Source organism: Sciurus vulgaris (assembly GCF_902686455.1).
Source record: "Sciurus vulgaris genome assembly, chromosome: 18".
NCBI lineage: Eukaryota > Metazoa > Chordata > Mammalia > Rodentia > Sciuridae > Sciurus > Sciurus vulgaris.
This window is the reverse complement of record NC_136479.1, coordinates 15,234,822-15,260,819: the sequence shown is the minus strand read 5'-3', so window position 1 is coordinate 15,260,819 and position 25,998 is coordinate 15,234,822. Positions and strand designations below refer to the sequence as shown.

At 42.9% G+C, this 25,998-nt stretch overlaps 2 protein-coding genes across 13 annotated transcripts in view; one reads left to right on the top strand and one right to left on the bottom strand.

Annotated features, from left to right (window-relative positions):
* Positions 1-2,849: 2,849 nt before the first annotated feature.
* Positions 2,850-23,990, bottom strand: LYRM1 (LYR motif containing 1). 6 transcript variants are annotated; one of them, XM_079120049.1, is made up of 5 exons: positions 23,796-23,990; positions 19,167-19,226; positions 10,933-11,091; positions 6,125-6,217; positions 2,850-4,203 (listed from the first exon to the last, which is right to left on the bottom strand). In XM_079120049.1, the coding sequence occupies exons 3-5, from the start codon at positions 11,089-11,091 to the stop codon at positions 4,087-4,089; spliced, it is 369 nt and encodes a 122-aa protein (XP_078976175.1). In that variant the 5' UTR covers positions 19,167-19,226; positions 23,796-23,990; the 3' UTR covers positions 2,850-4,086. The 6 variants fall into 6 exon arrangements, with proteins under 6 accessions (XP_078976175.1, XP_078976174.1, XP_078976170.1 ...); XM_079120048.1 differs by lacking the exon at positions 19,167-19,226 and adding an exon at positions 22,233-22,260 and having other exon boundaries at positions 23,780-23,988; XM_079120044.1 differs by lacking the exon at positions 19,167-19,226 and adding an exon at positions 22,233-22,260 and having other exon boundaries at positions 23,796-23,986.
* A 289-nt stretch (positions 23,991-24,279) lies between these two features.
* Positions 24,280-25,998, top strand: part of DCUN1D3 (defective in cullin neddylation 1 domain containing 3) — a 32,858-nt gene continuing 31,139 nt past the window's right edge. For 6 of the 7 annotated variants that reach the window (XM_079121435.1, XM_079121439.1, XM_079121437.1 and 3 more), the window contains exon 1: positions 24,307-24,480. The gene's annotated coding sequence lies outside the window, so the exon portion shown is untranslated. Of the gene's footprint in view, positions 24,481-25,998 lie in introns of all 7 variants that reach the window. The other variant, XM_079121440.1, reaches the window with a different exon arrangement.

Here is a 25,998-nt window from a genome sequence, read left to right as displayed (position 1 = left end):
GTATGACTTAAGTTCTCGTGTAATCATTTTTTATGGAGTTGTTTTGTACCTATTATTTTGCTGTAGCTGTCACTGTATTTCAATGATTTCTTCCTAGTCTATCCACCTGAGAGGTTGGAAGGGGCTTGAGATATTCTTCTTTGCTAAAGGCTCTTCATCGATTTAAAATGCACACCTTGCAATAATCTTAGGCAGTGGGTATTATTATTATCTTCATTTTATCGACACAGAGTTCCACAGTTAGTCAGTGGTAGAGCTGGGACCCAGCTGCTTCTCTGCCAGCCCACACAGATGGATCAACGCTTCAGGAAGAAAGGAGAGAGAGCCGTTTTTGTTGCACACCTACTGTGTACCAAGATTCGTGCCCAGGACTCAGACATCTCACTTGATCTTGTAATCTGGGCCTGATTGCCTCTCCCTGTGGAGGTTCAGAGGAATTTAGTAAGTTGCCTGAGATCATCCAGCTTTTTCAAACTTGCAGACAGGGTTTCCAGTCGAGGTTTGTCTAGCTCTTGAACCCATGCATTTGTCACTGCCACATGCTACCTCCCTGACTAAGGACGTGGCTGTGTTGATGCAGACTCCTGGAGGAGATGTCTAGCTCCAACTACACAACCCTGCCAAGAAATTTCAGTCATTTGTTTCTCCCCAGGGCCAACTGGAAGAGAATCCGGAGGGAGATAAAGATTGAATTCTTGATTTAGTCTTCACTAACTCATGTGGCTCTTTGGCTCTCAGTGGCTTCTTTCGGATGTTCTATTGGTCACTTCACAGCTGAGCAGACATAAAGCTATTTGAGTCTTAATGTATCTGGCCAGGTTCCCCTTCACCAGAACAAATGTCCTGACTCAGGGACTTTGATTTTTCTTCTGAATGCGGGGAGCTTCTGAGAACCAGTAAATACATTTCAGAAAACTTCCATTTCAGTTCCTTCATGGCGCCAACCAAATTCAGATTGAGGAATCTGACTTCTGAGATCAGCAAATCATCCTGATTTGCAGCCCTAGAGATTAAGTACACCCTTGTTCTCCAAATCTTGCCACTGAGGAAGTAGAGACCATGATGAAGAACTAATGTCTAGCTCAAAGTAGGTAGCTTATTAGCCATTTTTTCAAGAAGAAAACTGACTTTTTCCAATGGGGGGAAAAATCAGAATGCACAGATAGCTGGGTCTGCTGTACCATTCCAAGTGACACAGTCAGACATATGAACTGGAAAGATGGTCAGGATCCCACATCCCTGAATATGGGACTGGTAGGTAAGTCACATTGTAAGCTGTAAAAGAACTGGCAGTGAGTGAGGGTGCTAAAAGCATAACTGAATTTTAATTACAGTTATCTAGTTCCAGCTTCAGCAACAAAAACCTGAGGGAGGCAGGGACTGTCTCATTCTTCAGGGGTCAAGGGAGAGAATGTTTTTGTGTGATGGATGACATTTTTATAATTCAAAAAATTTCCTCCACTTTAAAAACAAGATTGCCCTAAATTTGAGGTCATTTTTAATTGGGGCCGGTACAGTAATAAGGTCTCCTCCTGGGAAAAAGCAATATGCTCTTCAGAAACCATGGTGAGTTAGAGGCTGCAGTCCTGGGGCAGAGATGGCCAGAAGTCAGCTCTGGGAGAAGCAGCAGGCTTGTGTATAAATAGCTCCACAGATAACATCAGACAAACCTGGCCAACAAGCTAGTCCTTGCTCTTAAAAATCTAGCTGCTGAGTAGCCAGTTCAGTCCTGCTCAGAGATGGAAGAAAATTACATTAAAAAAGGGGATGTAGGAAGGTAGGTTGTACTTTTAAAATTAAAAGACTGAAGAGGGAATTTTATAGTCTTGGAAAGAACATGGGGAGATATCGTATTAAAAATAAAGCACCTGTAATCCTAGAGACTCAGGAGTCTAAGCTGGGAGGATTTCAAGTTCAAGGCCAGCCTCAGCAATTTAGCAAGGCCCTAAGAGACTTAGCGAGACTCTGTTTCAAAATACAAAATTAAAAGTGCTGGGGACTTAGCTCAGTGGTAAAATACCCCTGAGTTCAATCCCTAGTACCAAAAAGAAAAAAAAAAAAAAAAAAAACAACCCAAAAAAACAAAAACATACATGGAAAGTTTGATAATACATTTTCAAGTGTGGCTTTGTGCAATAGTATAAGCATCTTTGCAAAGGGGGCTGGACATAAAATTCACATTTAGGTAAGATTTCTGGCATGTAGAAGGTCCTCAAAGGTTGGCTAGCAATTAAATGAACTTTGATTGTGGAGAAGGCTGGGTGGGGAGGGTGGTCCCCACATTCAGTGGACTAAGGCAAAAATTACACCGAGTCAAAGTTCCTTAAAAATGGAGCATGGTGGAGTTGGACAAGCCCTGGCTCACTTGGTCCAACACAGCCAGGTTTTCCTCCATTGCGGGTCCAGGTCACTGTCTCATTGGCCAACCACCAGATGAAGAGTTGGCTTGAGTTCACAGACATGATGTTGCATGGGAAATCTTTTAAACATTAGAACCAACTCCAGGGAGGGAGATGCTTCCATACTGAGACCCACTGAAGGAGAGTGACTGAAAGAACAGCAGATTCCTATCTCCCAATTCAAGCAAGGCTGGGACGCTGCACGCTGAATGGCCAATACACCTTTCTGTCTCTCTTCACCAAAGGCCTACAGCTGCATCTGTGTTAAGCATGCATGTGCCTATGCTAGTTCGCCACTGATGGCGTGTCGTATCTGCTCTGCATCATGGCCAAGCCCTGGAACACGTACCCTGAGCATGACAAAGTATGTTCCTGCTCATAGGAGGTTATTTCACCTGCTGCTTCTGAGGGTCATCGGCCCATTTTGGAAAGAATACGGAGAGACCAAAATTGGTAGAGACTTGTCTTTATTGGTGATGATGACTCTCTTTGTCAGTAACAGAATGACAGTGATGCACAAGTGACTTCGCATGGACTCTCACCTGACTCCACACAAGGTGTAAATCTTTGTGTGATACTGTTTGTCTTATTTCTGCTTAGACATACTTGAAAGCCATTTTAGACCTTGTACTATTCAATTATGTTAAAGTCAAATACTTAATGAATGCAGGATGAATTTCTAGTAAGCTTTTCAGATCCCAAGTGCATCTTAGCTAATCACGGGCTTTAAGAGAAGGTAAACATGCCTGCAATCAAAGTGCCTTAGGAGGTGGAGGCAGGAAAAACGCAAGCTCAAGGCCAGCCTCTGCAATTTAGTGAGATCCTGTCTCAAAATAAAAAGTAAAAATGGCCGGAGATGAGGCTCAGTGGTAGAATGCCTGGGGTTTTATCCCCAGTACCATGGCCCCCGCAAACAAAAATAAACACATGCATTTAACTAAGGCATGCACTTTTGTGTTTGGGGAGGGGGAATGGGTATCATAAAATTTCCATGAAACACCACGATCACTCTAAAGATGTACTTTTTAAGGCGAGTTCATCTAGAAATTGGAAGGGTCACAGGTCATAAAAAAGCTCACAGAAACAACCCACTTTTAAGCAAATCTGTAACTGTTTGCTGGGTGTAGTGGCACACACCTGTAATCCCAGTGACTCAAGCGGCTGATGCGGAAGGATCACAAATTTGAGGCCAGCCTCAGCAATTTAGCAAAACCCTGTCTCAAAATCGAAAGCAGGGAGTAAGGGGGAGGTGCACCTGGGGATGTAGCTCAGTGGTAAAACACCCCTGGGTCAACTGCCGGTACAAAAAAAGTCTACTTTAAAAAACATATTTTGAGGGAGGTCGTACTTCTGGAATAGCCAGAAGAACATCTACCACCTGACTGATTCCTTGTGCGAGTCGAGGAGTGACAAACGACATTCCCAAGAAAAGTTCTATCACCTTCAGCTTTCCTCTCACCTGTTTCCAAAGGTGACTTCACTGACCTCTAGGGTTGTCATCTGCTCAGGCAGCAAGACCCAAACAAACCCTTGGATGTAAAGACACCCATAATGGGTGAGGATCAGTTGTGGAGGTCCGAAGAAAATACTTGGGGTTTTGTCCCTAATCAAGGTGAAGAGTGATGTATTCTGACTTCCACTCAAAACTGAAATGGTTCATCATTCTTGGAAACAAACTGTCTTCTAGTTAGGAAACTTCATCATGAGACTTGAGATACACTGGTTTGGAAAGTTTCCTCAGTTTCTCCTGAGTTCGAAGTCCCCGGCCTCGTAGTGGGGTGAGGCCCATTGGAGGCAGATGAATCTAAATAATAAGAATAATGATGATATTAAGAATTATACTCATAAAGCATTGCTGCTGCTTATATTTATTGAGGATGTGCTTCCTACTGTACTGCCTGCTAGGTGCTAAATCTACCACTGACTAATTTTTACAGTCTTTTCACTCATTGTTCTTTTTAATACCTCAGAAGAAATTATTATTCCAATATTTATACATGAGAAAATAGAGGCTCAAAGAAGTTACATCCTAACTTGCTCAAGAGTGTACATCAAGTGGGGAACCAGGATTTGACCTGTCTGATACCAGCTCTTGTACTCTTCTTTGCCATATTACTTAAAAATAGTGAGCGCAGATCACTCAGCAAGATGGAAAGGTACCCAAAGGGTATCTTTGTATACAAATAGTCAATGCATAGTGGAAAACCGGGACCAACTTGAATGTCTGCTAATAGAGAGCTAGTTAAATAATGGCAGAGATGGTTAATTTTGCATGTCAATCTGGCCCAGATTAAACACTATTTCTGGGTATTTCTGTGAGGGTGTTTCTAGATGAGATTAGTACTGGAATCAGTGGACTTGGTAAGGCAGATTGCCCTCCCCAGTGTGGATGGGAGTCCTCCAGTCTGCTGAGGGCCTGAATAGAACAAAAGGCAGAGGAAGGAGGGATTTCCACCTTCTGCTTTCTGCCTGCCTTGCTTGAGCTGGGACACCTCATCTTCCCCTGCCTTCCTACTGAGATTTACACCACCAGCCTACTTTGTTCTTAGGCCTTCAGAGTCAGATTGAATTCTGCCACTGGCTTTTTCCTGGGACTTCAGCTTGAGGGAGGAGAAAAGCTCTGTCACTGTGTGAACAAATTCCTCATAATACATCTTCTTTTAATTATACTTAGATAAATCTATTCAAATATATATCACCATCCTCCCGGTTCTGTTTCTCTGAAGAATCCTAATACAATGGTACAGTCCCACAACAGCAGACAACGCAACCACCTAAAAAGATCGAGGTGGAGCTTTATACAAAGATGTTCAGAAGAGCTGGGCATGGTGGCACATGCCTGTGATCCGAGTGACTCAGGATGCTGAGGCAGGAGGAACGCAAAGCCAGCCTCAGCAGTTTAGGGAGGCCCTAAGCAATTTAGTGAGAACTTGTCTCAAAATAAAAATTAAAAAAAAAAAAAAAGGACTGGGAGTGTGGCACAGTGGTTAAGCACCCCTGGGTTCAATCCCTGGTACCAAAAAAACCCCAAACAATAACAAATGTTCAGAAGAGATGAAGTAAAATAAGTAGATAATAATAAAATAGTATGCCTAGAATCCCATGCATATAAAGAATATGTCTATACATGAGTATAGAAAAGAAAACTAAAAGATATATTACCAAATGATTAGATCAAAACACTATCAAATAGCTGCTTTTTAAGGTAAAAAACCAAATATTGACAATTTTGTCTGTTCCAATGTAATAGTTACAGTTCTTATTACCACATGGTGAGGATTTTGGTAAGAATTTTTTTTTTTTTTTTTTTTTTTTTTTCAGTGCTGGGGATTGAACTCAGGGTAAGAATTTTTGACAATTTTTGCTTTCTAATTTATGCATTCTTTTAATGTTTGAACTTTATTCTTTTAGTAACAACAAACCTGCCTTTTATAATAAGGAAAATAAAAGGATTTTCAAAAAAAGGTGAAGGTCAAAAGAAAACGTTATATAAACGTGAGCTGGTTTTCGCTTCCATATGTGGGAAGCTGTCCCGGAAGGAGAAACCAGGCATTCACGGGCACCCTAGTTTGCTGTGAAGGGTTGGTGGCACACAAGGACATGCCTCATACAGGAGCTGTAGGCCTCTCAGCTAGCACTTGCCTTCCTGGTATACATTCTGAGAAATAACTGGGTTGACAAGGATAAGTACCCCCCCTCCACCTGTTAAATGGAGTCTCACTTACAGGCCTTGGGTAAGGAATCTGGTAATGCAGTCCAATTTCAATTCTGGCCGTGCATTCGTCTATACACTGTTTAATCAGGTCTCTGTCTGTGAGCTATTAAAATTGGAAAACAAGTGAGGCTTTTTGCATCTTTCTAATGGCACATAGGGTATAGGTACACATGCTTTCTCAAACTTTTTTCAGTTCACTAGCCAGTAACTATTGATCATTTCTTTGATTCCCAGCACAAAATATTGATAATTTGAAAAATCAAAATCAATTTAAAATTAAAACTTACTATGGACTAAAACTTTTAAAATAGTTAAAATAGGTAATACATAAGAGCATGGTAAAAATATCAAAGTATATAATGAAGAAACTAAGTCTCCCTCCTACCTTTGTCTTTCAATTCCCCTTCTCAAGAGATAATTTGCCAAGTTTTTTCTGTGTCTTTCCAAGATATTCAGTGCATATATAAGCCCATGTATGTGGAGACTTAGCTTTTCCCTTACACTAACAATAGGTCACTTTGTTCTGAGCCCTGCTTTTTCACTAACAGTTTGAAGTTCTTTCTATATTCATATTGAATATAGGGCTGTCCTATTCTTTTTTAAAAGTCATACAAAATTCCAATCTAAGATTTTATTATAATTTAACCAATATTCTGCTGATGGACATTTAGGTAATTTCCAATCTTTTGTCACCATAAAAAATTCTGCTAAAGATCCCTCTGAAAATTTTTTTGGCTTACATGCAAATATACCTAAAAGATGAATCATAGAGAAAAAGAACTGCTAGGACTAAGAGTATATGTTCAGGCATTTTAAATTCTCACAGTACTACCAAGTTACCTTCTAGAGTTTGCACCAATTTATATTCCCACCAACAATGAATGAAAAAGTGCTTCTTTAATGCCTATGTTGATTAACATTAAAGTAACCTGATATTTTCAGTAATGTTGCTCAGAAACCCCTTGAGTAAGATATTGGAGAATGATCTGCCTCTTGTTTTAAACTGCAATCTCTTTGATCCCCAGCACCACAAAAACAAAACAAAATTCCCCAAACTATAAATTGCCTTGCTCATTAGTACAGGGAACAAAGAGGGTTCAAAGTCCCAAATTAGTCAAATTGTGGCAGTCTACTTTCAAGTAAAGGAATGAAAAGTTCATTTTGAAAAACAGAAAGCCCAACAGGAGAAGGGCAGAGACTGCTTCATTCTGAGGATGGAAAATGAATCAACACGTGGATCTGCTGTCAGTTTGCAAGTGGGCCACAGAGTAGAGCGAGGATTGCATCAGCCCCAGAAGACACCCACAGTGAAGTCTGGGCCCATGTGGCTTGGAAATTCCAAGGGAGTTCCTGCCTACAGTGCCTGCTGGAGCAGAGGGGAAGAGTTCCAGGAACAGAAACACAGAGAAGCACAGCTGAGTCCTTTGGGGCAAAGGCTCAACTGTCTGACCTCTGTGCTTCTCAGAAGCTACTGTTCTGCTGCCACTTTGGGAACAGATTTCCATGTTTCCATCTGCCTACTGGGATTCAAAGCAATTAATGAGATACCTTTGGATTATTAAACTCACAGTACAATTAAAGTTACAAGACACTGCTTATGTCTGCATGGGGGATTAAGGAAAAAGAGCTGACAAAGATATGGTTAAGGAGGCTGAAGCTTCTGGGGCTCCAGCTGTCTTTCTGAACAAGCTCAGGCTAGAGTACTCCAAATTCAGCCATTCATGGGCTGCCTGCATGATTTTGCCATGTCCTTACACCACCTATACTAATAGTAAAATTTTTATCTAAATGGACTCTCTCCTAAGCAATAGTATTTGTGAAATTCTAGCTTGGCTATTTTTTTCCTACTACATGCTAAAATGATACATCCCTTAAAATTAGAAACCAGGGCACCTCTTATCTGCACCCACAAATAATTTCATGTGCCATACACCACCCTCTGGCTCACCTTGTGGGCCAAGCCAAGCAGAAGCAGGATTACCATGATAACTAAGAACACGGCGTCTTGAGTAGTTTCCAGGTGAGTGAGCCTGCCTAAGTTTATTGGGCACATGCTATGATACTCCCCCACACCAGGCCGGACGTTATGGGGCTATGATTTCTGCTTTCAACTACCAAAGCTGCTATCTGTGCAGAATAATTCTAATAAGCAATGCTACATAAAAGGTACCATGGCATATAATTAACAAGGGCAATGATGGCTGCAGACCTCTGTTGTTCAAAATAGGTAGCTGACAAGGGGTTAGATGGAGCAGAGAAATTGAGGAGAACTTCTTGGAGGTCAACTGAATCAAAGGATTTGTAAATGTTCACTAATTCAGCAAAAACTACAAGGTGGGTCTCATGGAATATACCAGAGAAGTGTATGATGCTGTCCAAATGTACTTTAGAAACTGACCTTTGTTGGAAAGACCATCCCAACTAAACGAACAAAGAAGGAAAAAGAACGTGACCATCTACTCAGGGGTCTCCAAACCTTTGTGTGTGTGTGTGTGTGTGTGTGTGTGTGTGTGTGATACCAGGGATAGAACCCAGGGGCCCTGTACCCCTCAGCTACACCCCTATACCTTTTAATTTTGAGACCGGGTCTTGCTCAGTTGCTGAGGCTGGCCTTGGTGATGCTCCTGCCTCAGCCTCCCAAGTGGCTGGAATTGTGGGTATATGCCATTGCACCTGCCTCCAAACTTTTTATCATCTACCTATTTCCTATGTTAAAAAGATTCTAAAACTATAGCTCCCATATATGTGTACTTGTTTATCAATTTATAAATGTATTAATTTATAAATTACAAATGCTCCTTGACTTTCAATGGAATTATTCCAGGTAAACCTATCATAATTTAAAAATGAATTTAATACCACACACCTAACCTATCGAACATCACAGTTTAATCTACCTTAAATGTGCTTGAAACACTTGCATTTGCTTAGTGTTGGGAAAAATCATCTAACATAAAGCATATTCTATTTTATTATTTTTTTGTGGGGGGTTACTAGGAATTGAACCCAGAGGTGCTTTAGCACTGAGTCACATCCCCAGAACTTTTTTATTTTTTTATTTTGAGACAAGGTCTCACTGAGTTGCTTAGGCCCTTGCTAAGTTGCTGAGGCTAGCCTTAAACTTGCAATCCTCCTGCCTCAGCCTCCCAAGCTGCTGGGATTGTAGGCTTGCACCACCATGCCTGGCCAACGTATATTTTATAATAAAGTGTTGAATATCTCAAAACTTGAAGTGCAGTTTCTACTGAATGCTTACTGCTTTTGCACCATTGTAAAGTTAGAAAATTGTAAGTCAAACTATCATAAGTTAGGGCCCATCTATACATATGTACTAATAAGTTCATTAGAAATTATATATAAAATAGACATTTTTATAGAATGAAATAAGAAACTAAATAGAAATATCAGCTCTAGTATTTTATTTCTATTCTTTGAGGACTGTTTAAGGACTTCAGGGGGAATACAACTCTGGTTTGGCAAGCCTGGTCTACACTAAGCGGAAAGAATTTGGAGAGGCCGGAGAAGGGTCAGGAGAGTATGGAGAAACATCATTACCAGTTGGCCTTAAAAGCATGGAGGCTTCAGGGACTCGGAGAAGGGGAGCACTTTAGATAAGGAGGTTTCCTTCAGAGGCACTTGTCTCGGTTGTAATTTTACCTCTCTTTCCATCTAACTCTGAAACATCCTGGAGGGACCCTGTCTTGGTTTTGCTCATTTTCAAATCCCTGATGTCTAGCTGGTGTTGAGCACATGGTGGGCCCTTGAATACTTTCTGAATGAGGAATGGAACAATGAGCTGCAGGGTGGGGATAGGAGCTATGATGAGCACAAGCAGGAGGGGAGGCGCTTCTGTAGAGAGGAGTCCTGTCTGGATTACAGGCCGAGCTGAAGGCCTTTGGGCACTGGTCAGAGGCCAAGGCCAGGTACTCAGATGTGAGAGCTGAAACCATAGGTGGCTACATGTTGCACGGGCTTCAGTGCAGAGGAGTGACTTTCGGGGACCCCTGCAGCTTGTGAGAGGGAGTGTGGGAAAAGCGGGAAGATGTTAGGGAGGGAAAAGTATGAGAGCAGATTGGAAGTTTCATGAGGGAAACCGACAGCAATAAACCCACTGGATCAATGCAAAAGAGGTGAAAAGAAGTGAGGTGCTGAGCACCTCCGTCCATGCTTGGCACCTGTGGTCTCCCTAAGGAGCTCAGAGTGCAGGCCTTACGGTTTGTTGGAATGGGTCAAATCTGGCTCCCTGGTGTCTGGGTGGGCAGCTCTGCTAAAGTGGCTAGTGGAGGCACTATATTATTCAGTTCTATGTCCCAAAGGGCAACCTCACTCTGCTAGCCAAAGAGGCTTGAGTTCAAAACTCGGTTATGTGGGGAACCCTGTGTCTTAATCCTTTCTCTTCCCTCTAATGGATTGACATTTGGAGGCAATGACTAGTTTTTGAACTGAAAAAAACTACTTTACTGTGCACCTCCTGTGGGAGTAGCTGGCAAAGGGCACAGTGTGTGACAAACAACTCTTCCTCTAAAAACTTTCATTGGTCTGATTTATGTCACCTGGTTCATAAGGTCTTCTGAGGACACTGAGCCACTTACTGGCTACACTAAGACCTGGAACAAGTGAAGAGAGAAGGAAGGCTGCGTTCGACTTTCTAGTGCTTGAACAAGCTTGCGAATCTGTACTTGGTCCCTTTGGCCCCTTGGCCCCTTCGGCTCTGCCATGTTGACTTGTGCGGCTCAGTCCTCGGAATTGAGGAAAGAAAAGAAATGAACAAACACCATGAGAAACTACTCTTGCAATCTCCAACGGAAGCCTACTTACGTTTTTGTTTTTCTGGAACAGTGTTCTGGCTTCGTTGAGTATGTACTGCTTTTCTTTGATGGTGTCCTCCATCTGCCCTGATGCTGCCTGCCATTTCCTTGCGAGCCTGAAAATGCGGCGGTAGAGGCCAAGAACTTCTTGTCGTGTTGCTGTTATCATCTCAGACCCACCAAAATAGAAGAGGGAAAATTTGCGTTAAAATGCAATTTGACAGTAAGCAGCTAGGCAGATGTATATTTTTAAAAAAATCAAGATTTTTAATTAGTCTAGAAATACTGCTTTCTGTCAACAGATCTGTTGTGTAACATTGCCAGAAAGGCATGGCAGAAACAGTAGCGAACTTAACTGAAGTTGAACATTATCCATGGCTGGGGGCCGCTCTACCATGCTGTCTGCCGTGAAGGCCATTTTTGCAAACACTGGCAAAACCAAAATTCACATTTACTATTCTTTAAAGCCAGTGTCAACAGATTATATCAGAAATGATACTTTTAGTGGTAAAATTACATCACAAACCTGAGTGCCTAGAAGACGCATGTGGGACAACTGAACTTTCTAGTTAAGTGAACACTGGTATTCAAAGCTTAGGGTGTATACTCAAGTGCCTCCAGGGCCTGGCAGACAAAATACATGAGGGCACATGGCTGGATGGGGACAGTGGCCAACTGGACAGGACATACCCCTCTGAAAGGGGACAGTAGCTATTCAGCTCTATCCAGCTGTTAACATGCAGAAACAAGGGCCTGAAGATGACAGATTTCCTTACAGTTTAAGAATAGGTGGTAATACAGCCTTTTATAATATGAAATCTCAAAACAGACTCATTTGTTATTTTTGAAAATGTGAGCACCATGCAGGTTTAATAAAATGACTCTGTCTCTTTTTTGGCTATCCAGGGGATGGAATCCAGGGCTTGCATATGCTAGGAAAGCACTCTACCACTCACCTACATCCCTAGCCCTTTTTTGCGTGTGTGTCGGAGGGAGGGTACTGGGGATTGAATTCAGAGACACTCAAACTCTGAGCCACATCCCCATCCCCAGCCCTTTAAAAAAAGTTTTATTTTGAGGTTGTGGCTCACTGGTAGAGTACTTGTCTACCATGTGTGACACGCTGGGTTCAATCCTCAATACCACATTAAATAAATAATAAATTAATTAAATAAAGGTATCATGTCCACTTACAACTAAAAAAGTACTTTAATTTTTTTTTAATCTTTTTTTTGTGGTGCTAGGGATTGAACCCAGGGCCCTGTGCATGCAAGGCAAGCACTCTACCAACTGAGCTGTCTCCCCAGCCCTTTTTTTTAATCTTGAGACAAGGTTTTGCTAAGTTACCCAGGCTAGCCTTGAACTTGTGATCCTCCTGCCTGTCTCCCGAATAGTTGGGATTCCAGGTGTGTGCCACACCTAGTAAGTTCTGACTTCTCTTAAGTTCATCATAACATTTTAGGAAATATTTCTCAAAATGTTTCATCTTTTTTTATCTAATAAGAACTGTAAAATAATTATAATTGAAAATCTTTCTAGTTATAACAGTTTTAATTCCAGAGGGCTTGGCTAGATGAGAACTGACCTAAGTCAATTCCCTCAAGCTAACTGTATTTTTTTAAGTAAAATTTCTGTCACCTGGGTGCAATGTTGCATGCCTCAAATCCCAGGAACTCTGGAGGTTAAGGCAGGAGGATCACAAGTTCGAGGCCAGCCTCAGCAACTTAGTGAGCCCATACCCAACTTAGTGAGACCCTGTCTCAAGATAAAAAATAAAAAGGGCTGAGATGTGGCTCAGTAGTTAAGTGCCCCTGGGTTTAATTCCTGGTACCATTAAAAAAAAAAAAAAAAAAAAAAAATCTGTCCCCTTTAACTTATTTTTGTCCTAAAATATTTCAGATACAAAAATATAGAGAATAGTATAAGTCCTATATTCACAACAAACCTTAAACAAATTAGGTATATAGAGATGAAACTCTCATTGAGCCCCTTTCAAATCACATTCCCCTTCCCCTCCTCTAGGAGGAACTGTTATCCTGCATGCTCTTTACCATCGTTATGAGTAGCTCTACACTTAACACTGTATGGTATTGCTCTGCCATTTGCACGTTTTATGCATCACATTGGTAAGATCTGAGTTGTCAGCTGAGCTCTAGATCATACGTTCTCGCTGCTGCAATTTGGTCCACTAATGAAGACCGCCCAACAAACTGTTTATCCTGCTGATGGGCATTATTATTTCATTCTCTTTTTAACTTCCGCAAAAACTTCAGCTTATTTAATATTTACATTTCTGCATCTAAACTTTAGGGAGAACTGGGGGGGCGGGGATGTTCCACCTGAGGAGACAGAACAATAAATATTATACTGCCTCTGACAAGGGACAGACAGGCTGGGAAGACCAGGGGGACAGATTTGGTGAGTAAGTAGCAGGGCCACTTGGACAGGTCATTATGAGTCCTGGGTTTTCCTCAAACAGGCTTATCAGGACTGGGGAGTAGGCGGCTCACTGCCATTTAGGAACATGATCCATTTCCAGTCCAAGGAGAAGGCTTAATACCCAGGGATGTCTAAATATCCAGTGATATTTAGGGTGGTCCTGGGCTTACAGGAATTTGGGCGATGGGAGCTGGCAGGGGTTGTATATATCTGGAAATTCTAGGCACCTTCAAGGAATTCACCTTACAGAGAATTTCTCTTTTAAAGATGATGGCCCCTCCTACTTACCCTGACCCTGGGTGACCTTCTTTAGCAATAAGGAACAACCAAGGCTTAGCCATTTGGTCAAAACCTTGAAAGCACTACTCCACCCAAGGGAAAGGTTAAATAGATCAAAGTTATGTGCAATACCGATTCTGAAGTCGTCCATGATGCTTCGCAGAAAAAATGCTTAAAAGGACTTCATAAAAACCAAGAGAGAACATCATGTGTAATAAAAACCCAGATGAGATGACGACATTTTTCCTGGTAAGGAAACAGGTTTCTGAGTTTCTGGCTCTCCCTAAAACTCCATGGTTTCATCTGAAAATACGTGAGTCAGTTCCTGTAAGGGGCACTAACATCTATTAATGAATGCTTCACTTCCCTGTCATTAACAGACAATGCTTCCTTCCCTTGGAGGAACTTGCCAATGAAAGTGAAGGTCAGGCATATTAAGATCCAGCACACTTCTCCAAAGCCTGACTTCAGTTAGTTTTCTTGCATTGCTGTAAGAACCACCCTTTAAACTCTGATCACATACCATAATCAGAAGTCCCGCAGACAGGTTCTCAAGGTGACAAGCAATATGAACAACTGGTATTTAGAAGGACTATTTTTCAAAACACATTAGTTGATGTACTTTGAAAACTAATCCTGGAAAGGAGATAGGTGATGTTTCTCTCTCCATCAGGTGACAGAAAATTTGAGTTCCAAAGATTTTCAGAGAGGTTTTAAAGCTGTAGTCACCATTAAGGACTACCAACAAGTCTTGAGAATAAAACCAAGAAAAAGGAAGGTTTTTTTTTTTTTTTTCCTTACTGAATTTCTTTCAGTTCTCTGAGGGAACCATGATCTTATCCATGCTGGTTCCCTCTTTCCAGAAGGCTCCTCTGACTTCCTCCCTTTTACCTGACCAACCCCTACACATCTTTCAGCTCCCTTTGAAAACATGGATGACTCAGAAAACCCTTTCCCTCCGTACCTCCTCCCTGACCACGCACTTTGGGGTGGGTCTCTCCCTTGAAGCTTCGCATGGCTCTTACTACTTCGTTGTGGCATACATCACTCAAGTAATGGCTTGTTAATGTCTGTTTCCCCCAGTGGACTCCAACCTTCATGGGGACAGTAACTACACCCAACTTATTTACAGCTGAAATTTCAGAACCTAAAAAGGTGCATCACTGGTATACAACAAATGTTTGGGGAATAGATGAAAATATCTCCAGTTACAGAAAGACTGTGATTCTAGAAACAGAATTGGTCAGACATTTAAAAAAAAAAAAAAAACAGCTCTTTTGTTTTTGGTTTAGTTTTGTCTTTGCTCTTAGAAAGCAATTCAATTACAAAAACTGCCTTTTCCCAAGGATATTTTCTCTGCATGGATTTAATGGTTTGAAATCAACATTTTTTTTCTTCTCACTATTAATGCAAGTCTAGGTAGCCCTTCAGTAGGGTAAGAGGTCAGCTGGGCACAATGGGGTCTGCTGGGAGGGTTCCTTTAGGAATATCAGTTATTCAGAGGACCACAACTGAACTGCAGTCTCAACTGGCCATGAAGTATATTCTTACGCAATTTTACGGTTCAAGTTTTATGATTTTTATTTTGAGATTGACACTTTTTAAAACTCTTTGTTCCTTTTCATCTTTTTTACCGCTAAATCCCAGAATGAGGAAAGGCAATGTAACTGGAAGCGGGTCTCTTTTCTTAAAATCACACCTCATGTGTGCAAAGCGTGCGGAGACGCAGTTCACTGTGGAGTGCCCCTTCTGTAGAGAAGGCGGTGGCTGCTAGGGTCCTGGCCTCTGGTCCTAGTTGGGAAAAGTTTCCCCTAAAGCAGGTGCCCTGCAGTCTATTTGGGGAGGTGATTCTAGATCTACATATATTAAAAATAAGCAAATAATACACATATTTGTTAGCTGTGATTATTTTAATGTATCTTAGAATAGCCCACTTAAATGCATTTAGAATCTGTGTGATATAGAGCTTGCTCTAAAGAAATGTATTATCAACATTCTTAAGTTGGCTTAAAGTACATGAAAATAGCAAAAAAAAAAAAAAATGAATAGTAATAATTCTGAATAACAGAAGCAGGGGAGCTATGCTTTTCCAGAGCACCTTTTCCCCTGGGCCTGTCATAGCCACCTATTGCTCTTTTACAGTTATAGTGTGTGTGTGTGTGTGTGTGTGTGTGTGTGTGTGTGTGTGTGTAACATAGGGTCTCCAAACTCCTGGAGAGCAGAGCAGACTGCTCATTACGGTGATAATATTAAGCTACATTGCTTTGAATTTACTGTGTGCCAGATACTCCCCAAGGTGCTTTACCAATATTAACCCCATAATCACCACAGCCATTCTATAAGGCACGTGCCACTATTATCCTCATTTTACAAAGGAGGAACCAGAGGCAGAGAGATTAAGTAACTTGTCCAAGGTCACCAAGCTGGTAATAGTCAGGGCCAGGATTTAAACCTATCGGAGCCAGAGCCTGTGTGTGCTTTTAATCACTCTATAGGCAGCTCCATCTCAATGTATGTTGTTGGATGTGTGTTGATTGATTGCTTGAAAGAGCTCAGCCAGTGGAACCAAGAGAACCAAACAGTTCCATTCCCTTCCTTTACAAAGAGCAAAGAAAGCAATTTTCATGCCTTGATATGAATTACAATAATCTTTTATAAAATTTCTCATATACGGTCTGCCCCTGCATCTGCCCTTCTTCAATTATAGTACCTATCAGCACCTCTCAAGGAGGTTGTGCACTTGACTAGAATGCTCGGTTCTCCTGTTCCCTGTGGCAACCCTGTCCCCTCTGACTCCAATGGGAGCTGATATCACAGAAGAGACCCCAGGGCAGGGGTTCATTCCATTGCTTCCACCTGCAGGCTTTACTCTCCCTACCTAAGGACCCATCCATTCAACTACTCAGCATTTACTGGGAGCCCACAACATGCCAGACACACGTGGGTCTAAGAATACAGTGTTAAACAAGCACTACCGTCCTCCTAAAGCTTATGGTGTAGTGGCAGAGGCAGATCATAGTCAAGAAAAATGAAGAACTTCAGATAGTGATGTATGATCTGAATGAAAGAAACAGTAATGTTAAAAATGAGCAGAAATCAGTCGTTTGGGTTGTCAGTGACATTTCACTTGGGTCCTGAATGGTGTGAAAGAGCCTAACAGTGGGAAGAGTTAAGAGGAGGGTGGGGCAGAAAGAGGGAACAGCAGGAGCAAAGACTTGGAGATGGGAAGCAACTTCAGAGGTGAAGGCCAGTGCAGCGAGAGCCTCCAGGGCAGGAGGCCGCAGGTCAACGCAGCCCAGCACCAGCTGGGAGAGTGGGCCTTGGGAGGGGGTTTGTAGTCTACGAGGAAAAGGAAGATGTGAGCAGATTCAAGTTCAGCAAAGTGTGCCAACGTGGGTTGCTTTCCATCTTTTAAAATGTGCTTCGGTCAAAGCATATCATAACTACTTATGATTTCATCACTCTTGTAGATGGTAAAACAGGAATCTGGCTTAACGCCACCCAACTAATTGACAGGAGAGTCAGGATCAAGAGCCCAAAAAGCAGGATGATTGTTTCCCTGTCTGACCACAAGCTTTTCCCTGCTTTTATTTTGGAGTCAGTAATGGAACTCATAACATGCAGTGATCAGTCTAAAAAGTAAAACTAAACACCCACTAATCTTTCCACTTGCTGTTAAGGGTATAAGTACAGTGAAAGGGCCAGGGAACCTATTCTGTAGGGCACACGGGGTATGTCCAATTCAGTTTTGTAGGTCTGTGAAAAGACCTGCGAGTACCACCCACCTCTGGAACAATTTCCTCCATCTTTGGAAAGACCATTACAGCAAGAACACTTCAGAGAAGAGATGAAAATTCCCTTTCCTCAGATGAAATTTATAGAAGTATGACTCTGGTCTCAGGAATGTCCAAATTCCAAATGTTGAACTCTCAGGAGGCTTTGCCTTCCACTGAAGAAAAAAGTGTTGCAGTACAAACAAGAAAAGGGACAGAAAAAGACAAGGAGAATTAACCCAGACACTAAGCCCCAGGAGGTGAAGGGAAAGACTTCTTTCATTCTTTGAAGAAAGACCTGATTCTGGATGGAGTTTTTATTTTTTCTCAGCACAACTAAGGATTAGTTGAAATCTGTCTCTCCAGCCCTTCATGATTTTTGGTGGGGCATGGTAGAGATTGTGAAATCCACCCAAACGAAATCAGTCTTATGACTCACTGCACCGGTGGCATGTCCCATAACCTGCTGGCTGTCTGCTTAGATCTGGGGACCCTTTCCTCTTGCCACATGAAGGCCCCATCCCACATGATGGACATATTCTTTCTTTGCTTATCTGCTGCTTCTCATCCTTTGGCTTCCATCACTTCTGCGGGGAGGGTGCCTTTTTATGCTGAGACTGGGTCAATGTCCCTACTAAGTGCAGCCCTGGCATTTCCAGGTTGCCCTTGTGATAACGTTCATCCTACTCGACCTTTCTTCTTCTACCATGTGTGTAAGTGTGGGGTTGAGGGGAAGCAGGCTGAGACTGAGTTTCATTCATTACACTCTTATGCCTGGTACAAAGTTGGAGTATGAAAAATATTTGTTAGAAGAATAAATTTGTGCACACAAAACAGTCATCAGCAATATCCATTCTCATGATTGTATTTAGATCAGGTTTCAAAAGTGAAGCTCTCAGAGCACTTTAAAATACTTATTAACTCTCCCAATGGTATTTTCAAGAGCTGTGGGGGTCAAGACAAGGAACCAAAATCTCAGTATTATTTAGAGGTGTGGGGAGGCCCTATCAGTTCCATCCAGGGTCACCTAAGATACACGGCTATGATGTAATCTTCACTTATTTTAAGGCCAGTTAGCATTTGCTCACTGGACTGAAATGTTCTATAATGTTTCTGGAAGCTCAGAACCAAAGATTTGGAAAAATGGGGTTCTGATATTTTTTTCTTAAAAAAAAATTAGGGGGAATAAGGTCCATTTCAACCAGTGATCAGAGGTTAAAACCCACCCAAGGAATTATAACTTAAAGTGTTTGTTATTTGGAAAACCTCTAAGGAACTGAAATGCTCTGGACAATGCTAAAGCAATCAGACTTTCTTGCCCTGAGTAGCAGAGTAGAGAACACCCATCCTGGATTTGGGGCCTCAAAATTTTTCTACATTTCTTAACATATAATACAAAAAAATGAATTGGGCTCTGGGTAGACAAACTTGGGTTTGAATCCTGACTTTCTTCTGGAAATGGGCGAATTATTAACCTTCCTGAGCCTCAGATTCTTAAAATGTACTACAGGGTTACAAAAGAACTGTCTTCGAAGAATTGTCAGGATTATTCATGAGATATTTTATTAAAACAGCGCTGGGGCTGGCGTTGTGGCTCAGTGGTAGAGCGCTCGCCTAGCACATGTGAGGCACTGGGTTCGACCTCAGGACCACATAAAAATAAATAAAATAAAGTTATTATGTCCATCTAAAACTAAAACATTTTTTTAAAAAGACAAAATACTTAGCGCTACAAGTTAAAGGCACAAATTACCTGAATAAGAGGAAATACAGAAGGAACAGTGAGGCCTCTTGTATCTATGCCATGCTTTGTCTGCAGAGAGGGGAAGAGAAGCGTGTGGCCTGTTGGTGAATTTATTGCTTGGTGGTAGAATGGATTTTCCTAAAGCTGTTTCCCTCTGATCATTAATAATCCCTGTACAGTAAAGGGCCATTGTTCTTCAGTATGAGTAAACGACCTTTTGGAGACACTGCTTATCTTCAGACCACAGCACATACTTCTTACTGGAAATATAGTGCAGGTGCCAACTCCAAGGCATGGCCAAGCTTTCCTTCCTATTTTTCTTCCTTTATCTCTTACTCCTTGTTTATCCTTTGGTGTGCTTTCCTCCTAGATCTGTTACAGTTCCTACTTTTTGGCATACACCAGTATCCTATACCATAGCATAGTCACTACAATCAAATAACCTTCAAGTGAAACTGCCCCACACGCCCGTGGTCCTCTACCGTCCTTCCCCCTCCATCAATCAACAGAAACACACACACACACACACACACACACACACACACACACACTCTGACTTGTTTCCTGTCCTGGATTCAGTTTTTGGTTACTAGAATTCAAAAAGGGAAGTGTAATGCCATGCACTTTTGCAAATCTCAGGATGTGCTTGTGGGTGTACTCTGTCTTACCACAGCTATTCTCTGAAACAGCATTTTTTTTTTTTTTTAACACAGAAAGTGATGAGAATATGGTGTGTCAGAGACTGGGGGCAGGGAGGAAAGGTACTTTCATTTTACCTAAAGGAAATGAAATTCTCTGCAAATTGGCAAATTTTTAGAACAAGAAGCAAAACTGAAATATCTGAAAGGCTTCTAAAATAACTATCCCAAATAAGATCATAGAATGCAAACACACTCATTCTAAATACAGATGCCCCTTGAAGTTGAAAACATTTTAAGTGGAAAATGCAGGTGATACACCTAACCTACCAAACATCACAGCTTAGCCACACTGTGACGTCTTGGTTGCTCACCCTCATGCCGAGTGGGAGTTGTGTGGCTAGCAGTGGCTGCCCTGCATTGGGAGAGTACTGGAAGACATATTGCTAGCTCAGGAAAAGATCAAAATTCAAACACATATCACTTTCCCACCATTAAAGTCAAGAAATCCTAAGTTAAACCACCGTTCAGCTGGGATCCATCTGTGTATTCCCTCAGCACCGGAGTGCACACAAGATTATGCTTGTGTAGGGGAACTCCAATCAGACCACTGTATCTAAGCTATATCCACCAATAGACACACAGGCTATTTACACTGTAACCAAGATATATCAACCAGTAGACATACAGCTGTTTTCCCCTTTAGGGATAGAGATTCTATGTGAATATCAAGCCATGGTACCTCAATTCAAAAGAAATAGGACTATCTAGTTCCTTATCAGCATTTTTTTGTGGGGGAGGGCACTGGGAATTGAACCCAGGAGGATTCTACCTCTGAGCTATATCCCCAGTCCTTTTAAAAATATTTTGAAACAGCATCTTGCTAAATTGCCCAGGCTAGTCTTGAATTCTCCGTCTTCCTGCCTCAGCCTCCTGAGGCACAGGCATGAGCTATCATGCTGGTTCCTTATCAGCATATTTTAAGAGATAAAGACAAGATAAGGGTCAGTCAGGTGGTGAAAACCAGTTACTAGAAGTAGGTGGTGTCAGAGTAGGTGGGACAGGCTGAGCATAGGCCATTGCTAAAGATCAGCCAGTCATTCATAACTTCCAAGCCAGGATTTTCAACCTTTCATAGCAGCTAGGGAGGTTAAGAGAGCAAAAACATTAACGTAAATTCCTGCTTTATGATAATTTTCTTAGAAACTGGATTAGGAAACTGATACAAGGGTTAGATTACATTAGATACAGCTGGAGCTTTCTAGCAACTAACCCTAGATTCAACTATTCAATAGAAAACCTCACTCTGCACAAGGGACCAGGCTGCAGAACATTTTCCAATCCACTACCAAATGATCAACTTTTCTTATCTGTACAGGCACCTCAGCTCTTTACTAGATTAAGTCCCTTTAAGAGTAAGAGCAATGATTGACCATTCTTATGATATGAATGATAAGCAGTCAGAGTACCCTTGAGTTCCTCCAGTTTCAGCATTGATCAACAGAACTTTCAGTGATGAAACTCTTCTGGCTGGGCCTGGTGGTGCATGCCTGTAATCTCTGCTACCTGGGAGGATGAGGCTGATCAAGGCCAGCCTGGATAACTTCAGAGAGATTGTCTTCAGAAATACTTGTTCTGTCTGCCTCATCCAATAGGATAGATATCAGCCATGTGTAGCTATTGAGTGTTTGAAATATGGTGTGTCCAAAGATCTGAATTGTTATTTTAAAGAGTCACATGTGGCTAGTAGCTACATATGGACAGCATAGCTCTATACCAAAAACTGCAAATCAAATGCCCACAGGGGTCGCCCAGGTACTGGAAGGGAGAGGAGGCCTTCGGCACACTTGGGGAATAAGTCACACAAATGGGGGAAGCAATTCTTCAGCTTCAGCGGTCTTGCTGTGTAGGAACCTCTAAGAACCTCAGGCTAGTGTCAGATTGATTTTTTTCAAATGAAGTTGAAAAATCTGGATTTTCATGTCCAATTTTTAAATGTTATCAAACTAAAGTATTTACATTACTTTGTGGGCCCAAAGATATGTTTGTAGGCAAAATGTGTCTTGCCATTTTGCAACTTCTAATCTAGGCGAACTCTCAGCTCAAAGGGCCTTATTCAAGGCCACTCTGTTGGTTAGTAGCAGATTCAAACCTAGGCCTTCTGATTTTTCTTCTGATACCCTTTCTACTAGATTATGAGATGGATCATAATTGTGATGATGTTAGCAGTAACAGCAAGCATAAAAATCCCTTTTTCAACAGCTTCTGAATTCCAAGGCTGATAACATATGAACTTTGTGTTCCTGTCCAGTTACAACCACATGTTGGGCCCTATGGAGTCAGGAAGACACAAAGATGAAATAGTCCATGAGAAAGACAGACATGTAAATAAACATTTGTCAGAGAAGTTGCCGTTTCTATAATGGACGCAAATTACCTGTGCATAAGTCCAAAAGCACTGACAGCTGGGAGCAGAAGGAAGGAAGGATTTGAGCCAGACCTTTGAGGATTCATCTCACATCATGAGGGTGGGTCCCATTACTCCAGTATATTAAGGGGGACTTCTTTTATCTTTGAGGTCTTGTCCATATTAAGAGTCTCCTTTACTGATCTCTCCCTCTCTGGGTAATCTCTAAATGTTATAAGCCCAAAGAGTCTGGGAATCTTTCTCTTTTATCTCTACCCTCTTCCTAGGTGATTGAGGAATAGACCCCCCCCCCCTCCCCACACACACATATTTATTATCTCCAATTACTTCTTTCCTCCTAACTTGAATATCTGGCTTCTCTCAACATCTTCATCTGAATTGTTAACAGAGTTTTCATACTTGGCTCTGTTCAGGAGAACTCATAACATTCTTTTCCAAACTGTTTTCACTTTGGGAGTGATCCCTGGTTCCACCATCTCCCAGACACTTCACATCCAATTCTGAAGCAAGTCCTGCAAGCTTCAAAAATACTCCCCAACCTAATTCTCTTCATTTCCACAGTGAGGGCCCTTTCAACACTATGGTCCCCTCTCCCTTGGCCTAAGGCAACAACCTCTCAACAGCAGCCTTTCTCGATTCAGCAGCCAGTATGATTTTTGTAAATTATTTTTTTAGTTGTCAATGGAACTTACTTACTTGCGGTGCTGAGAATCAAACCCAGTGCCTCGCCAAGTGCCCGCTAGGCAAGCTAGGCAAGGACTGTACCACTGACCTACCACCCCAGCCCAACCAGAGTGATTTAAAAAAAAAAATGTAAATCAGGTCAGGTCACTACCCTTCTTAGAATCCTTTGGTAACACAAAAGCCAAATCCTTGCCTTGGGCAAAAAGGTTCTGCCAATTCTCCAACTTCATCACAGAACACTGCCCATTTCTGCTTCAACCACGTGGTCCTCCCACTGGCTCCTTCCTCCACCTCGAAAGCGCTTTCTCTAGCTTCCTCCTGCTCCTGGATTCTCCCCAAACCTTGACCTTCTCTGACAGTCTCACCTATTGGGAGTAGCCCTCCCACTCTCTTCCATGATTGCACTCGGTCTTTGGGGGGCATTTCCCACTTGCTGGGGTCTTCCTTATTAATTCACTTGTTAACTCCTGCACTAACATGTTCTGGAGTTTGCTGATCAGGGAAGTACGACGCCGACTCTCGGTGTCCTCGAAAGCCTCCGTTTCCGTCCGGGGGCTAGTTGAGGTCGACCTTCCTCAGCCAGGCGCCTCTGGCCCGGGGAACTGCCCCCATCATCTCCGGGCTCCAAAGGGTTGAGAAGAGTCTCAGAGGGACTCCCAAACTAGACCTCCCCTTCCTGGCCCATTTCCTGGATCCAGGTCCTCAAGGCCAGTGGCGATGACACCCAGCCGCCCTCGCGAGGCTGGGGTCACACTGGCGCGTCTCCTAGCGACGCCGCACCCGCACCCGCACGGCATCCCTGCCTCTGGGGAGCCAACCCCTTCCCCGGGTTCCCGGCGCCAGGAGTAAGCGTCTCCATCCCTCACACTCACTCTGCGTCAGTCCTACCTTCCCCCACCCACAGAAGCGCCGCAGCCCCCGGCTGGCAGGGAGGAGGCGGCGCCAGCAGCTTTGCAGAGCGGTGGCCGACCGAGCTCCCGCAGGTCGGATAGGACAGGCCGGACCAAACCACCGGGAGGACTAATGTGGGAGCATGAGTCCCAGGTCAGGGGCAGTCTCGAGCTTTCCTAAACTTCCAGAGCTATCCCATTCTCCGCCGCATCCGACAATGTAGCCAATCTCATACTCTTTCTTTTTTATCCTTCACCCCTTTCGTTATCCTGCTCCCCCATTCCAGTCAAAAAATGGTCCAGCCCAGCTCTTTCTGGCCCTCCCTCCTGGTGGTACGTCTTTGCCCTTACTTGGCTATGGCTTCGTACGTCTTTGCTTACGTCGTGACGCAACCTTCTACCCGTTCCCTCCCCGCCCCTCTCCCATTCTCTCTCCTGGAGCTGGCGGCCGGCGGGGTTACCGGAAGTGATGATGCAGGAGGCGATGGAGGGGGCGGGGCTTCGGGGCGGCCGCCGCCGGTGGGCCGCAGATGAAGAGGAGGCGGCGGCAGTGGTGGAAGAAGAGGCGGCGGCGGCGGGGGTAGGGAACCTGGAAACGCGAGCGGGGATGGTAGGTGGTTTGGACCCGCCGGGCCGCCGTCGTTTCCAGAAAGGGTTTGACTGGAGGAACCTCTGGAGCAGCTGTGAGTTTGGGGAGGGGGGAGTTAAGAAAAAGGGGGGAGCATTGAGAGATGCAGGGGCGGAGGTTGGGTTCCTTCGAGAAAATGGGGGTGGAAGGGGAGGAGTGGAAATCAGCGCCTTGTCTGGACTGGACCCCCTGGAAGAAGAGGCTGTGAGGGGAGCCTGTGGCGTGTCAGCCGCAGGGCTCAGAAAACTTGCCTACTGTCCCTGCCTCCCCACCGCCAGCACCCCTCAACCCAGGGTCTGGGGCCGGAACTGCCCTGGAGGAGGTGCAGACTCTGGTCCTAAGTCCCGGGGAAGCCTTGTGAGGTAGGAGCCCAAGGGGGAGACGGTGGGTGAATCTCCAGCTCCCTCCGCCCTCATTTCCCTCCCCACCCCCATCCTTCTCTTTAATCGTTAACAGCCCCGGAATTAAGGGGCTCGGACCTGAGGCCTTTCTATGCACCTTTTCTACGAACGATAACCATCTGTGCCTGAGGTAATGGGGCTTTGCCTGTATCCTGTATAGGAAGTGGGACGGGGTGACAAATGTATTGTTTTTTTTCCAAGCCCCTTACCCCCCATGCACACCCCTGGTTTCCACTTTAATTCTCTGTGGCTGAGTGTCGTAGTGCCCCCTCTTCCCCGCCTTTATGGCACTTAGTATCTTGGTTACCTCTTTTAAATGTGGTGTTCAGCTTCTATCCCAGATCTTAACTGCAAGCTTTGTGATACTTCAGTCACAGGCTGTGCATTGGGAGTACTTCTCAGCGCCTTGTAGCTTCCTATTATAATGAGCAATTTCTTTTATGAATAGTGGAATTCTAGAGCCCTTGCAAGGAATCCTAAATGGCATCATAGCCCAGGAATCAAGGTCTCTTGCTCTAAATACTTTATGTGTGAGGAATTTACATGTTGTCAACTCTTTCCAAAATGATTTGATGTTAGGCTAATTCTGGATTTCTCTGTTTTTCTCCACCCACACTTCATGATGCACTTCAGAGAACAGAAAACCCCATATTACTTTTTTGTTTCTACAATTGGACAATAGCTCTTTTATCTTTTTCTCCATTTGTGTCTGGCACACACGTCTTCAGTGACACAATCGACTTGTGCTGATTTTCATCTTATTTATTTAGCTGATTCTTTGTGTATAGGTGGTCTTAAATGAGACATTGTGATCTGTTCAGTTTTGTTGTAAAGAAGAATACAAGCCAGTAATGGGAGTGAAAAAAAATGTTTGAAGAAATTAAAGAATAATTGAAAAGTATCAAAATGTCTTTGATACTCTGTTGTTTAAAAAAATAAAAATTGCCAAGTAGCACGCCTCAAGCCTGTCATGTGGCTTTCAGTGAAGTGTCATGATTCTTGTTTTGGTGTTGGTCTTTTTTTTTTTTTTTTCAGAAATTCTCTGTTGAATGTGTAACTGTCTTCTTAAGAACTTTGATAGTGCCTAAATTTTAGGTGTCCTTTTATTAGAAAGTGTGTAAAAATCCTGTCCCTCTGTAACTGAACTTGATATGCATATTGCTAGAAGAATT

Bases quoted from the DNA above. Each gene is read 5' to 3' on its own strand.
- LYRM1 (XM_079120049.1), bottom strand. From the start codon at position 11,091: ATGATAACAGCAACACGACAAGAAGTTCTTGGCCTCTACCGCCGCATT. The intron at 6,218-10,932 runs GTAAGTAGGCTT...CAATTTTAATAG, and splicing joins TGTTCCAGAAAAACAAAAAC to CTCACAGACAGAGACCTGAT. The intron at 4,204-6,124 runs GTAAGTGAGACT...CTTATTATTTAG, and splicing joins AGATTCCTTACCCAAGGCCT to ATTCATCTGCCTCCAATGGG.